At 42.6% G+C, this 16,499-nt stretch overlaps 1 protein-coding gene across 6 annotated transcripts in view; it reads left to right on the forward strand.

Annotated features, from left to right (window-relative positions):
• MAL2 (mal, T cell differentiation protein 2) overlaps window positions 1-16,499 on the forward strand; it is a 100,415-nt gene that overhangs the window by 11,077 nt on the left and 72,839 nt on the right. Inside the window, exons 2-6 of one of the 6 annotated variants that reach the window (XR_009536490.1) lie at window positions 3,033-3,203; window positions 11,196-11,351; window positions 13,174-13,242; window positions 13,568-13,724; window positions 13,988-16,221. Coding sequence is in view for 4 of the 6 variants with exons in the window: in XM_060128272.1 (XP_059984255.1) it covers window positions 3,033-3,203; window positions 11,196-11,351; window positions 13,174-13,242; window positions 13,988-14,059 (468 nt within the window). In the remaining 2 variants the exon portion in view is untranslated. Of the gene's footprint in view, window positions 1-3,032; window positions 3,204-11,195; window positions 11,352-13,173; window positions 13,258-13,567; window positions 13,725-13,987; window positions 16,222-16,499 lie in introns of those variants that run through there. The other 5 variants (XR_009536491.1, XM_060128272.1, XM_060128273.1 and 2 more) reach the window with 5 other exon arrangements.

The raw sequence follows: 16,499 nt of genomic DNA on the forward strand, positions 1-16,499 counted from the left end.
TCTTCTTCAGAGGTGTGAAATTATCATAATCTTGATATCATATAATTATGCTTATCTATCTGAGTCTGCCTGTCCCTAATAAACAGTGGCCAATTGTTCTTTATTATTCTTTATACCGGCACCTAGAGTTTCAATAAATGATTCTTGAATTAATAGATATGTAATAATGATGTATATTTCTTAAACAGTATTTAATGTAGCTTATTTGTGATGGGAGAGTAAGAAAAGTCTACCAAGAAGAGGCTGAGAAAAAAAGAAAAAATGGAAGATCTTATCACCTTCAAATATTTAGTAAACAGTATGAAAGAGTATAGAATCTTTTACCAGGGACACTGTTTCTTTCATAGCTACTAATAAGGTTGTGGTTACATTTTTTTAATATGCATTATTACCCATGACCTAGATTTACTTCCTGAAACTTTCTGGGTTGATTGTTCATATTTGATTTGGAATAAGGACTTGAGATATACCACCACTATTATCAATTTATTAGATTGGGGCTTCTGTTATCATTGCTCAAGTGATAATTTATTAGGCTTTCCAAAATGTTTTTCAAAGTACTAATGAATTGTATGGGCCTTTTTTAAAGAAGCAAGTTAATACTTGTATTTTTAACTTTTAGTGACTTACACAGTTTGGATATTATCTAGCAAGAGTCACATGATTATTGGTCTTTAATATTTGCTGCTCCAACTGTTCTCATATGGGAACTAGGAGTTTGTTCACTCAGCAAATAGCTGAGAGCCTTCCGTATGCCAGGCGTACTGCTTCTATGATATCGCCTATATTGTGTGGGGGGATGGGGGCCGGGGGGAATTGATTCCCATTTGCCTGTCGGTGTCTCCAGGCAGGTGTACCGTAGCCTAGGTTTTTGTGTTGCCAAATGTAGCACAGTGCCTGACTGAGAGTTAGGAAAGAATTATTATGTAGATTAATAAATGATATGGGATGCAAGCCATTATAAGGCAGCATGCCGCCAAGAAGATCTAACAGTACAGTTGGACTGAGAGCCAGGGGCATCAATTACAATGTTTCCCATCAACGAAACAAATCCATAGTAGGGAGCTTGCCCAGAGGGCAGAGGGGGGCCTGAGCATGGGGTGGAACTCAGGAAGGACCTTTAGGCTGATGTGCTCTTCAGGATGAGCTGTGCATGGGAGTTTCTCAGATACACATGGGGAGGGAATGATGTTCTGAGCCAGCATATGTCAGGCCACTCAGATGTGAAAGAGCTTTGTCTCTGGACTGTTCATTTCTTTTTCTATAATGTGAGATGTGCGGGGTTTAGTGGCAAGAGACAAGTATGCAAAAGGCAGGTTTGCTCATAAAGGTCCTGGAATGCCATGCAGAGGGTGTGTAGCCTTTATCTCTAGTGGTAGTATGCACGAGGCTGTTGCTGTCAGGATCGTAAAACTGCCTGTCTTCACCCCTAACCACTTCTCCTCCTGTGTCTTCTCACTCCCTCCCAGCTGTCCCAGCCAGAAATCTGGGTATTTTCCTTATCTGTTCTTCTGCCGTCATGTCCCACATCTGATCAGCCACCAGCCGCCCTCACATCTACTTCACAGTTTCTCTCTGAGCCACTCACCTCTGTCTGTCCTCAGCTCCTTGAGTCTACTTTACACTCTGTTACCATAACGGTCTCCGCTGTGGTCCCCCAGTCCTCCGCCTGTTGTCATACTCCAGCCGGAGAGAAACTCCTAAATACAAACCTGAGCACGCTCATTCCTGCTCAAGGTGATCTGGGGCTTCCCGTTGCCCTTGGGTGAAGTTCCTCTCCTTGACCTGACCTTCAGAACCCCCCACAGCTGCGTGTCCAGCTCACACCTCTGGCCATTCTGCACATGGTGCCCGCTGCTCCTGTCACCCTGAGCTCTGCCCTTCAGCTCTGCCAGGTGTTCCTCAGCTTCCCCAAACCATCTTAAGACTCAACTCACCCCCCTGCCCTGGAACAGCCTTCTCTGCCCTCTGCTACTCCCCCTGGCCCTGTCCTTTGGGTTGTTGCTTCTAGGGAGTGTTTCCTGACTTTTCAAATCTGGATTTAGAACCCTCATTGTGTGGACTTTGCCCAGTGTTTGCCCAGCATCTTAGTGACTTGCTTAATTTTCTCTTTTCTGTAAGAGACTGTGAATTACATGATGGTCGAGACCACTGTTTACCGTTTTATTCCTAGCACCTGGCACAATGCCCGACAGTAGGTATTCATTGAATATTAGATCTGTGAATATCTCAAGTATCTATTCTCATGCCCAGCACCTAGAAGAGTGTCAGTAAATGATGGAAGATTTTATTGTTTACTGTCATGTACAATAGCTGCTATGCTATATATAGGCAATGATCTCACCTGTACAAATCGGTCACGATAAGGACGGAAACGTGGCCATTAGAAGTGACAAGTTAGGAAGTCATGGCCGATCGTTGTTAATAGCCTCTCTGAGAAATGGTGAGAGCAGAAGCCAGTGGACAGTGGTTTGAAGAGTAACAGCGAGGAGAGAAGGTGGAGACCTAGCAAAGATGAATTTGTAACAATGGTGTCCTGAAAAGGGAAATCCTCAGAGAGGGCAGTCGTTCGAGAGGCAGCAGGGTCAATGGAAAATACTTTCATTTATTTATTTTTTTAAATGTTTATTTTATATTAGAGCATAGTTGATTAACAATGTTGTGTTAGTTTCAGGTGTACAGCAAAGTGATTCAGTTATACATATACATGTATCTCTTCTTTTTCAAGTTCTTTTGAAGGAAAATACTTTTAGATGGTGAGAGAATACTGAGCCTGGTCATGGGCTGAGGATGAGGGCCCAACAGGAAGGCAGGTGCAGAAATAGGTGTGGAGTCAGATCGGGTCCCAGAGTAGAAGTGCTGGCCTACACCTGAGAGAAGAAAGCTCTCCAGTAATGATAGAGACGAGTCGCTGGCGGGGTTGCAGGGACACGTGCAGGAGTCTGGGGGGGAGCAAAGGCAGTGGTGAGCCTGACGCAGGCACGTTCAGTTCTATGGCCCAAACCTATTACCATGTTTCGTTTTCCCTTTAGGTGCTTGGGGCACTCGTGTGGATCCTGGTCGCCTCCTCCAATGTTCCTCTACCTCTGCTGCAAGGATGGGTCATGTTCGTGTCCGTGACGGCTTTCATCTGTTCCCTCCTCTTCCTGGGCGTGTTCCTCTCTGGCGTGGTGACTCAGATTAATGCCAACTGGAACTTCCTGGTAAGGGATATTTAAGTCTCTTTCAGGAAAACGTGAGAAACTTATAAATATCTCATCCTGTCCTGAAATGCTGGTTGCCCTGTTCTATCTGTTGCCTCTGGCGGGAGAGAAAAGGTCAGAGCACAGAGGCTGCTATGCTGCCATGTGGCCGGCCTTGCTGGACAGCAGGGTCCCAGCTTGCTCAGGTCCTGTGGTGACAGAGCTGAGCCATCTCTCTGTGATTCCTTTATGAGTTAGATGACCTTTCCGCAAAGACTGTTTTGTTTCATACAACAAATGAATCACGTTACAGTTATTGAACTATTGGAGAGACGGCTGCTGTGCCATGTATCTTAAAATTTTCCATTGATTCCTGCTTCAGATATTAAATACGTATATTCTTTTCAGAAAACAAGTAGCTCTATATGTTACTCTCCAAATACTTAGAAAAGGAAAGGGGATATTTTATATTTATTTTCAACGCCTGTCCTAGACTAGCAAGAATTGATACGTTTTAAGAAATGCATTTCCCATCGACACCATTTTAAAAATTACGACGCCATTAAATTGGGTCAACTTACTTTCCCTTTTTCTCATATAATATAAGGAACCTCTTTCATGTTTGTGGTTATTCATTCTCTGGGACTGTCTCAAAATGGACCCCAGTGGAGATGAATTCCAATGCATGGTGGACAGTGCTTTTATGAAGTTCATGAAGAACCGCCATTAGGTTTCCTTCACGCTTTGGTGAACTTCAATCAGACCTTTAGTCGGGGTTTATATATGTTCCTTTCCGGTGTGGTAGTATTTTATTCAGCAGCAAGGAAAATATTTGTTCTTGTCTTATTTATAGACCATAAAGAGAACCACCATCCCAGTTGTCATCAGCAGTGAAGTCTAAGCAAATGCGGCTGTCCATTCAGTCAGCCCGGGGCAGATGGCACGGGTTAGGGTAAAGCTAAGGAGGAAGAGTGTAGTGTGGTGGTTATAGTAATGCACAGGCTTTGAGCTTAGTCTGGTTTGCTTACTAACCATGTAGCCTTGGGCAAAATATTGAACCTCATTTCTTCCTCTGTAAAAACACTGATAATAATACTGACCTCACCAGATGCTGTCAAGGAATAATGGAACTCATGTAGTATACAGTGCTCAGCTTTGTGTCTGATTTATAGTAAGTGATCAGTAATCACCATAAGTCCTTAAACACGCTGAGGCGTGCACTTTGAAAGTCCTATTTCTTAGGTTGCTGATACAACGTATTTCTGCATTTTTGCCTTGATTTCTCATTAACGATGAGAAAATATTTCTAATAATTACTCAAGTGACGAAGATCAAAAATCCCTATTTAAGTTACAAATAGATGCTTAATCTCCTTTTTCTAAATGCCTGGCTTTCCTAAAATAATTCATGAATGAATCAGTCAATCCCTAATGTTGGTGAGTGCCACCAGGCTCTTTTAATATCAGGCTTGAAGATGGTATTTGGCCAGTATGTACCCGTAGTATAGCCCTACTGGTACTTTGGTACTGGTTAATACATAGCCATTTCCCCAATCTACCGCCTCTTCCTAAGTGCTGTGCTCCCTTTCACCCTGGCCCTTTCCTGGACCTCCTAGTAGCCCAGCAACTAAAGAGTTAATATCTGGAAAAGTAGCGAGTCTCCAGGATCCTGCAGTGCTCAACGTTCTGTCTAACTGGTTGATGCGCACGCCTTACCAATGTTTACATATTTTTCCAGTATCACTCCTGGTTTTGTTAGACATAACGTCCATACCCTTTTCTTTCCTTTCTCTTATATTGAGTCTTATCTTCGGTATTGAGTATAAGCATTAATATTAGGTTTCCTAAATTTGTTAGGTTTAATTAGGTTTTCTAAATTTATATTTCTTTCCAATTTGTAGCATTGTATCTGATGTTCAGATACAATAAAATGTTGGGGTTTTTTTTGGTTTTTTTTGTTTTAATTAAACCACTTTATGGAAGGGACAATTGAAACTGCCAATCTGTTCCATAGGTCAGCTGCAAAGTTTATCTTACGGCTTTCTAGCTGGAGTAGGTCACTCTTACTGAGGGGAATATGGGGACAGCCACGCACAGGACACAGTGCAGCGGTTGTTAGTACACAGTCTTGTCATATGGTGGACATACTTTGTGATTTTCTACATACTTAGTCATTTTTGACCGCACGGCTGCCTTTGATAGATTTTTAAATTTATCTTGTATACTCTCAGCCAGGTAAATTTTTGAGCCATGCATATCATGGAGTTGTCACCAGATGGTAACAGTTTTTAATTGCTGCATTCTGGAATTGTTAGACATTAATTGCTCAAAAAAGTATTGCTTCCCACCCACCCTGTGATAACAGTCTAATGTCGCCTGTATGCCATGCGTGAAGGAAGAATGCGTGTTGATAACGAATTTATTTTCTAGAAGTATCCATTGTGAGATATTACCTACAGTATGTATAGCTTCTAGTTTTTATTGATCATGAGATTAAATTAATATTCATGGCTGATGTCCTCAGTATTTTTTCCCAAGCTTTCTAGTGTGGGTGTAAATGGTGAAATAAAAATATGATATGTAATAACATATATTAAGTGCTAAAAACTTGCCCCCTTCTAATTTGAGGAAAGCAGCAGATTTTAATTTTGAGATGCTTTTTCTTCATTGTTTGTATATGGACTGGCAATAATACCATTTCACATAACTTTAAACAGATGTCATATTTATTTTTCCCTTTTTGGAAGATGGAGTGTTAAGGAAAGATATATGTTAGAGAAGTAAAAGATACCAAAAAAAAAGGCCTTGTACAATTAAACATGTTTCTTCCCTTTCTTCCCCCAAAATGTAGTTGGCACACGTGACCATCTGCCCAGTGTGGAAATCACTTAATATTTTTAAAATGTCCTGAGCTATGTTTTCTGTCCCCACATTCATTCCTCTATTTGACCTTACAGAAAATGATGGTTGTCCTTTATTTTTTAAGAAGATGTTGGGGGTAGGAGTTTAGTAATTAATTTATTTATTTTTGCTGTGTTGGGTCTTCGTTTCTGTGCGAGGGCTTTCTCTAGTTGCGGCAAGCGGGGGCCACTCTTCATCGCGATGTGCGGGCCTCTCACTGTCGTGGCCTCTCTTGTTGCAGAGCACGGGCTCCAGACACGCAGGCTCAGTAGTTGTGGCTCACGGGCCCAGTTGCTCCGCGGCATGTGGGATCCTCCCAGACCAGGGCTCGAACCCGTGTCCCCTGCATGAGCAGGCGGACTCTCAACCACTGCACCACCAGGGAAGCCCTGTCCTCATTTTTACAAATGAGAAAACTACAGCTCAGATTGACTATTATCTCTTTTTCATGCTGCCATTGTGTAAAACAGGATCCCCCTATATACAGCGTGGCTTTTTTTTTTTAATAGTTAGTGAAAGTTTGACCTTGAGCTGAGAAGCAGAACATGGGCTGGAGATAAGAATGTGGGAAAGAGTTACCTGCTGCTGAAAATATTCAAGGCATGCTTGAGGCTGAGTTTACTTGAGGTGATGACAGGTGAGCTGCGCTCTGGGGTGCGTGAGTGTTGGGAAGATTGGCAGAAAAGCAAGAGCATGTGACGGAGACTCAGAAAGGGGATGGGGTCCTCTGCTAACGGGGGAGGGCCAAGGGCTTCGGACAGGTGGTCCGTAAAGGGTGGTTCCATGCCCTGCAGCCCCAGCATCGCCTGGGAACTTGTTAAGAATGCAGATTCTCAGATTCCACCCAGACACGCAGAGTCAAAAACTCTGGGGCTGGTGCCCAGTAGTCTGTGTTTTAACAAGCTCCTCAGGTGCTTCTGATACACACTAACCTTTGAGAACCTCTGGCTTAGAGCAAATAATCTGTATTGTCCAAAACCATGAGTGAAATTGTGAGTGAGGAAGACCTTTGTGCACACATCCCACACATAGCAGGAATTAGAATAAGATGTCCAGGGTGGCCAGATATAAATGTGGGTGTAGCTCTCCAGTGGTGGGGGATATTTAATGAGCACCTAGTATACGCTTGATCCTATGTTAAGACGTAGAAATACAATGGTGTACAAGACAGGCCTGGTAGTGGCTCTCAAAGAGTTTGTTGGAGTAGACAGTGGCAGTGAGGAAACGATTACACAACTGACAGAACAATTACAATTATGTTAATGGCCAAGAAGGGAATAAGAAGAGTGTACGTATCCTCTCTGGGCCACTGGGAGGCAGACTCTAAGATGGATTAGAGGTATAAGAGATTTTTTTTTTTTTGAGGGAAAGGGGAGGGGATAACACCTTCAAAAGAGGGAGGATGTAGGATAAAGCAGAAAGGTCTTAGAGAGTGATAGAGTCTTGGCCAAATTAGTGAGAAGCTCCAGAGCACAGCCTTCCCTTTAAGACTGTTGTGTTGGGGGAAGGTGGCCAGGCACCAGCATCTGCTCTGGGCCATCATTGGCTGAGGGTGGCCCAGGAAGAATGTGACCTTAGTTCACACACAGCAGCAGATCTCAAATCCACTGAAGCCCAAGCTGTCCGCTAACTGTGCTCCTCACAGCAGAACGTCAGGTTCTTTCTGGAAGGGACACGTGTGCGGCGCATGCCGTGGGTGCTCCAGACCTTTCCTTGCACCGTGTGGTTCCACTTCTCCATCCGTGTTTGGGGCCCTGCTCCTCCGGGGTTCCAGTGTGCCTCTCTTCCTGAAGCAGAACTTAAAAGAGAGAGGGTAGAGGGCCAAACTGCAGCCCCTCTGACTGGAGTTGGTCTCAGAGCCACAGCTGGTCTTGGTCACCTCCCCCCTCCACTGACCATTTTAAACTCCCCTTGTTCAGCACTCATGTCTGCTGCTCTCCGAGGTTTACCTGGTGGTGGAATGCAAACCCTCCCTGGTAACTTTATCCTTTCAGGCCGGTATTGCTGCAGTTCTCCATTTTAGTCACAGTTGGGCAAGAGAGTTCTAACAGGGCCCCAAGTAGATCACCCGAGTTCCACATAGACTCCTTCCTGCCCTCCTGTGTGTCAGCAACCCTACCTTCTCTTGTCAAGATGGTGATTCCTCCTCTTGCCTTTTGATCCCTGAGCACAAAGAATCCAAAGTACACAGGCAGCAGCCGTAGCTCATAGTGCAGTGGGATGCTTGCTGTATCCTCTAGCGAGAGTACATGCCCTGGGGACCAGGACCTCTGATCATGCAGAGCCCAGAGTTATGGGGACAGCAGTCACAGTCTCATCAGGTAAGTGGGAGCGATGATGGTAAGAGGAGAAACTCCTTCCCCCCTTGGTTCTCACTCTTCCAGTGAGGACACAACACCGTATTGAAAACTCTTTTTCACCGTGTCTATCGCATCCCGAAAGATGGCCACACATCCTCAGGGTAGTGCCTCCAGGTGTGCCTTCAGCCAGCCATCCTGTCGTGCTCTCAGGCCAGCAAGTTCTAGATGGTGCAGCGTACAAGACAACTCACGGTCGTGGGCCCATTCCCACTCCTCTGCTGAGAAGTTGGTCCCTTGGTCAGATGCTGTGTTGAGTAGATGCCTATAAATCAGGCATTCTGTAAGTCCCTGGATAGTCTTGGAGGCTGAGGTTCTGCAGGGAAGAAAAGCAAATCCATACTCAGAATGAGTGTCTGTTTTGTGAGAGTGAACCATGTGTCTCCCAGGGAGGTAGGAACTGAGTTTCGTCAATTTGGTACCAGGTGCGAATAGCGCCATGTCAGGGTCTCAGAGTCAGTCTCTGTTGCTGGCAGGTTCCGCCTTAAGAAAAGGCGGTAGCTGGGTCAGCTTTGGCAATTGGGAGTCCATGCTATTGGGCCTTGACGTAGCCTCCTCCTCCCAGCCGTGGCGACTCTGTCCTTGTACCCACAATGCCTCTAACCGGGTAACTGGTGACAAAGGCTGGTTGCATCAGCCAGCCGGGTCATTTTCTATACGCGCCATCCCATGGTGGGTGCTTCTGGTGGGCGTGACCATGTAACAGAAAGGTCACACTTCACACTGTATGCTTAATCCCATATGTCCGTCTTCCTGCTCCACACTTCCTTGTCTCTAAACCTGTAGCCTTTTCATTCTCCACAGCCCCGACTACCCTGCCAGACCCTCCACCACTGACCACAAGTCTCTGTATGTTCTCACCTTGGGCCGCTTTGCTTTCTTAACAAAGTGTGTGACATGCTGCACCACTCATCGTTGCATCCATTCGGAAACTATCCCCTAACCTCTGTCTTTCCAAGCCAGCCCCGAGTGTGGCTGTAATGCACGTGCAATGCAGCTGCTGTCCCTTTTCACCTTGCAACAGTGTAGCGTGCCATTAGAAACAAGCACAGGTGTTTTCTTTCTCCTTCATCTGGACCTAAGGGCTCCCCTCCCCCACGTGGCCATAGGTGTGGGCTGAGGAAGGAGGGCAGTCCCGTCCTGGTGGGTGACATGGGGGCCTGCGCTACCTGCTCACGCAGCAGTCTTGTGCCCTGTAGCCCAGCTCAGCTTGATCGCTGATGTGCCCTTCCCATCTGAAGAAGCAGTGCTATGACTTTATGAGTTGGTGGCTTTGATAGAACTCCATTCTTAGTGAGCAGTTCCAGATACTTAGTCACTTGGTGTCTCAAGATCAAGTGTTTCTTCTCTCCGATGGCCCAGGATGACACCGGGAGCTGCTTTTCCAAGACGTGTAATTCCCCAGTACAACTTACATGCCTGACGTTAGAACCCTAGGAGCCTATGTCGTGAGTTTGTCACCACCATTGCCATGAGTTCCTTACTACGTCTTTTCCTCCATCACTCTAGAGTGCATAGGACCCTAAGGCCAGTACGGACAGCTGGATAGTATTACCCAAGCCATACAGAGTTGGGCGTGTAAGAAGTTTATCGGATGGTAACACCTATGAAAGCTGAAGGGGGAGGAAACGGGACTGGACAGGGAAAGCCTTCAGCACAACTCAGTTCTGATACTCCTGTATGATACTCCTGTAAAGGGGGAAGGAGGCAAAATTAAGCAGGAGTAGAAAGGTGGTATTATTGGGGGGAACGGTGTGGAGGGCTGGGGGACAGGCGCAAGTAATTGGTTGTGGGAAGACTCTTTCTGGTCAGAGATGCTACCACGCGTAAAGAGCATCAACCCTGAGGTATAGAGTGATTCCTAGGGACCAAGATGAGACCAGAGTGGCTGATGTTCAAAGAGGAAAGAGGGTGGCATCAGAGGAGGCTGGTGAAGGAAGCATATCGTACCAAGAGCCGCAGGCCATGTCACCAAACGTTTCCCGTTCCTTTTAAGATGAAAACTTCAAATGGAAATAACAAATGGTGATTGTAAGGTGTATAATAATAAATGGTAAGTACCTGCTGTAGGAACTGTTAACAAAAATACACAGCAATGTGTTGATGGTATATTAACTCACCTAAGACGATGTGAATTTTAAGAGTTGTGTGTCACGTCAATGCAGCGAGAGATAAATAACTTAATCACAACTGAGTTTTGTATGAAAATTTCCTCTGCTTTTTTGTAGAAGTATATGTTTGTTTGTTTTTTTTAGAATATCGGGAGATAGGGTATTGAATTCAGTGATTTCATAGGCCCATAGTGTATGGGATGACAATCTAATGGATAAAAATAATAATTGCTCAAACATAAAATGATTATAGAATGTGTATATAATTATATAACTATATAATATACACTAATAAAATAGATTTATATAATAACCCTAACAAGAGGTAGTTTAAATGCTGTTTTACTTGAATTTTAAGGATAGGAATGCTATGGAACCTTAATCGAAATTGAAATTATATATTTTGCTCTAAAATTCAGTGAATCTGAAGGTTTGCCACTGGGCCAATTGCAACGGGTCAGTTGATTTTCACTGGGATTCTAACAGCTTGACATTGCTGAGGGAGCCAAAAGAAATGGCAAATGCAGTTAAAGACTGTCTCAGTGTTCTAATTTTCCTGCACGTAAACTTCATTTGAAATAAGGCACGGAAGAAAAAATCTCTTCTTTTTCATTGTAGCTGTCTCCCTTTTCCACCCTCTTTCAGGATCTCGCTTACCATTTTACAGTGTTCGTCTTCTACTTTGGAGCCTTTTTGCTGGAAGTAGCTGCCACATCGCTGCACGATCTACGTTGCAATCGAACCATGGCTGTGCAGCCGCTCTTGAACGATAACCAGTATAACATCAACGTGGCAGCCACAGTAAGTGTTTGATGAATACAGTTTACCAGCGCTTCCCCTCCCCTGTCAAGGTCTCCAAGAAAGTCCTTCGGCAACAATAGTTTTCTTTACTAATAACCGTCAGCATTAGACATATAATAGCTGTTTATCTGTACAGTAGCCTTATGAGCCAAGTTGTTACCCCAGTGCTGTGGTTGATGAAACTGAAGCACCAGGAGGCTGACTTCATGTAAGACCATACCTGTCAGTGGTAGTAGTTGACCTTGCACCACAAAGTCTACTTTGTGAAAAGAACTAATTGTGCTTTCTACCTGGTGTAACTTCAGACATGGTTAGGGAGATTTGTCCTTCCCTTTCTCTCTCTAAGTGAAGCTGCCCTAGTAAACCTCTACATGCTTCAAGTTCTACATGAATCCCCATTTCATCCATACCCTCCAGTGGACGTAAATCTTTAGTTTCTGAGTTTTAATGACAGAAGCTAAATGCATGAGCCATTCATTTGTGACATTCCACTGAGTCCCTCACTTTTCTTTTTATTTCAATATACCTTAGAGAGAGGAAAACTCCTTTTCCCTAGTAAGAGGTATCAAAAGTGGTCATTCATGCAGGGGCCAGGTAGCCCAGTGTGGGTGAGTGAAATCAGCTGAGCTGACTCACAACAGGGGAACAACCTCGCTGATCAGATCATCGGATGAACAAAAGCATAAGCGAATTCCTAGTCAAAACAGAAACTCTCTCCTTTCAGGTGTATCCTCGACATATAATTAAAAATGCACCAGGCTATCTTTTTCTTTTTTTGATGGGAGTCATTAGAGGTAGAATTTATCAGAATTCCTGTGCTTATAAGGCACAAACAAGAGCAGTACTATAAACAGAACTGGGGGGAGCCACGTGTATGCAGCCCCCCAGGATTCTGAGATCAATGAGGATAACATAAATTCATAACCTGTCACTGCAAAGAGGACATGGAGGACAATTGTAACTACATGTGAGCAGCTCAGAGTGTAGTTAAGATTTACACTTTGAGATTTATCATTTAAGAGTATCATTGCTGGGCTTCCCTGGTGGTGCAGTGGTTGAGAGTCTGCCTGCTAATGCAGGGGACACGGGTTCGAGCCCTGGTCCGGGAAGATCCCACATGCCGCGGAGCAAGTAGGCCTGTGAGCCACAACTACTGAGCCTGCGCGTCTGGAGCCTGTGCTCCGCAACAAGAGAGGCCATGATAGTGAGAGGCCCGTGCGCCGCTATGAAGAGTGGCCCCCGCTTGCCACAACTAGAGAAAGCCCTCGCACAGAAACAAACATGCAACACAGCCAAAAATAAATAAATTTTTTTTAAAAAAGTAACAAATGTTCAAGTACAATTGGTGTCTTTAAAAAAAACAAGAGTATCATTGCTCAAGAAATTTTGAAATGTCCTGAAATTTTATAATCGTGTATGAAATGTGATAGAGGGTTTCCCAAATTTGACAAACCTACACTGTGTGCATGTCATTACAAATACGGTATAAAACTGAAATAAACTTTTCTAAGTTATTGAAATAAAACAAATTTTGATCAACCATGGAAGAGGAAATACTAGATTTTCTCCAAGATTACAAAATCTCTCTAATGCCGTTGTCTTATGAAGAGCACACTGTCTTGTGAAAAGGATATCAAAGAAAGTGGGTTTCTAAAAATAAGATGTATCAGGCAGGTAATAAAACAAGAATATTGTTGTTTTAGGTTTGGGAATATTTGTGACATTTGTCAGCTTTTCAGAATCCATGGTTGTTGTGATTTCTTGTTCTAATTAAACTTTCACATTTGTACTTTAAAATAAAGTGGTCATTCTCATTCAACAGAAAATGCCTAGATCAGAGATGTATCAGAGAGACAACCAGCAGAAGAAGGGTGGGGATAATAGCAGAATGGTAATTATGCTGTAAAAATGTTCTGTAGGTGGATCTGATATTGCTTCTCAGAGCTCTGGTTTCCTTGTAAAGGATTCCTGTACTACATATAATGTTTTAACATATTTAACTGCTTTGGTAGTCTTCTATGAATCATAAACCCCAAAAGGGTGAGGACAATACCTATTATCTGTTTATATGTACCAAATGTACTGATGTATACATAGCTGGTGCTAAAGAAATCCTTGTTGAATGCAAAGAACAGTGATTCAGAGCTAAGTACAGACTTGAGGACTATCTCCCACGCCCATCTGATGATTCATTTCTGTGGGTTTTCTCTCTTCAGCTCTAAGGTCACTTTCCATTGTCACAGAAATGATTTGCTACATCCTCAAGTCCTGATAGCTGCCCTTTTCTTGGCTGTGAGATCACTGTGCAAATAGACATCTCCTCGTGAAGTTTTGAATATGTACCATGTTAGGGGTTTCACCACTGCTTAACAAGTGAGTCCAGTACGTGAAAAAAGGCTCACCCTAAGGCTGTCCACAAATGAAAAAATTATTAGGGGCCAGAACGTTGGAAAGAAAGGTTAATGGTGTGAGGGGATAAAATCATCAAGAAAAGAGAGGAATATAAACGATTCTCATTAGCGTTGAAGTATCTTTAAGTAGGCTGGTCAGTCTTCAGACAGTTGCTCCTTTGGACAAATGTTTTCTTAAAGTCAGGGTTATGAATCTGATGTGAATTGTTGTTTCTTTTTTCTTAGATTTTTGCCTTTGTGACGACAGCTTGTTACGGTTGCAGTTTGGGTCTGGCCTTACGACGATGGCGACCGTAACACCCCTTACAAACTCGCTGCCTGTGTGTTAGTTTCATTTGTGTACTTTTTATGTCTCATCAATTTGGATACCATTTTGTCCAGATATAACAACATCCCCAAAGTAATTTGTTTAGTATATGGAGAGAATCTTAAGTATGAGTTCTGGTTCATTTCATGGATGGAATTTTAATTTCAGTATGATGTTAAACAGAGAAATAGCCTTTAGTTTTACATCTGTCTCTTTCTCTTTTTCTTATTTTAAAGAAAATTTCCCTTTACATCCATAAAATACACAGATATTGTTCATGAAAAAAAGGGGTATCTCTTGTGTTTAGTTACTGAGTCACCTGAACCTTAATTTTAATAGGTAACTAAAACTCCTGAAGAAAAACACATTTCAAATAAACTTCCCACTGAACTCTGTGTGTTAGTGTAAAACAGAGATCGACACTCTTTAAAGGTCCAGATGGTAAATGTTTTAGGCTTTGTGGGCCATTCAGTCTCTGTCACAACTACTCACCTCTGCTGTTACTACATGAAAGCAGCCCTAGACAGTAAGTAGATGAGTGAGTGTAGCTGTGTTCCAATAAATTTTTATTTACAAAACCGGCAGCAGGCTGGATTTGGCCTGCGGGCTGCAGGCTGTCGTTTGCGGACCTCTGGTGTAAAACCTTGGTTATGGGTTCTGTATTTTATTGAACTGATCCTGAAAGGTATAAAGCGAATTAGAGAAGCCACATAGTATTCAGTCTCGTGCAGTAATTACATTGCCTTTAGGTTAATGGTCAAATACTTACCCTTGAAGGGGCTATAGTTTCTCAAGCTAATTCAAGCAGAGTCTTGGGTACAGGAAAAAGTAATTTATGAAGTGAACCCTAGTTGCTTAATCCACCTAAGTGTTTCCTAACAACTGAGCAAAATGCTCATCTGGCGTCCTTAAAATGAGAGCCCCAGAGACCACTAACCACTCCTGGAACTGGTATCTAGCTCCTGATGTCTTACTGTGGGTTTATTTATGCTTCAAATGCAGCTGTTTACCCTGTGCATGAATATACAGATATTTATGTGTGGATATGTGAGGCTTTACCCAGTAGACCTCTCCAAAGGGTGAACTTTTTACTTCTGATTCTTTTACATGACTCTGAGTTAAATTTGAATAGAGTACGAAATATAACTTCAAGTTGTAGATCCTCACGTGTTTAGAGAACAGTCCTGACATCTATTGAATATGAATAGCACAGAAAAGTATTTTAACCCTCCTCAGAGACCCTGGTCGTGGTAACATGCCAAAAATGGCTTGAAGGGGAGAACAAGTTAGAGTTAGGCCCCCAGCTCACACCACCCGTCCAGACAAGATACTTATCTCTTGCCTCAAGAGGGCTACCTCTGGGAAAAGAGGACTTTTGAATATTTTATACTTTCAACCCTTTGCTTTTTGGCTAAATCATCCACTACAAGTGCCATGTATAAGCTGGGCTGTTAGATTTCATGGAACATAGAACAATCCTGAATGAGTAGCATAATCAATGCTCAATGATCAAATCCTGTTTATGCGATAATCCCTTAGAAAGAAGAATCTGATTAGGGTTTGGTTTGTGATGTAACTACAGAGATAAAAGGTATATTTACTATGCGGCAAGAGGATATCAGTCTTGTGACTTTATACTGATGTCATAGCTTTTCTATAATATCCAACTTCCCTGGTTTTTCTAGCTCCATGCCACACTCTTAACCCTGAATTATGAATTGTATATTACAGAGTCATATATGTGCCATAAGGATATATTGTCCATTCCGGCTGGAATTGTTAAAAGTTAACCTGCTAGATTTAGTCGTGAGATTGTATTTTTGTTTCCAAGGTATAACAGGTCCATGCTTGGTGGCATTAAATTAAATGATCTCATGAAACTGCTTTGGTGACACTTTTGTAAATGGATTGCTTCTAGAACATTAAGAACCAAGCCTAAAACTCATCTAACTGTGAATACTTAGAATTGTAAATTAATCACGATCTAGATTTGTGAGTTGACTGACAAAGCACTTGAACAAAAATGACGGCATTTGAGAATTTCTTTATATATCTTAGCTGTAAAAATGAGGAAGCGTTGGTTGGTTTTAAAATCTGGTAACTCCATGATGAAAAGAAATTTATTTTATAAGTGTTATGACTCTAATAAAGTATTCATTTGATAATCTTTTGGGGTCATCTTTTTTTATACAATTTACTTTGAAATTCAGTTAAAGGTTTGATATAAACTTGACATGTGGAGCTTCTAGACTCATAATATATAAGAATTCTGCTTTAAACATTTCTATGTAAAAGACAGTCTCTCAGGAAATGCCAGTAAATCTTTTTTCTTTGGTGAAGGTTCAGGAGGTGAGTCTTTGGAGGTAATATTATAAAGGAAGTTTAAATTTACTCTATTTTATTTAAAAAGCATTTGTATAGGTATAATAT

The sequence above is a fragment of the Lagenorhynchus albirostris genome, chromosome 17, assembly GCF_949774975.1.
Source record: "Lagenorhynchus albirostris chromosome 17, mLagAlb1.1, whole genome shotgun sequence".
NCBI lineage: Eukaryota > Metazoa > Chordata > Mammalia > Artiodactyla > Delphinidae > Lagenorhynchus > Lagenorhynchus albirostris.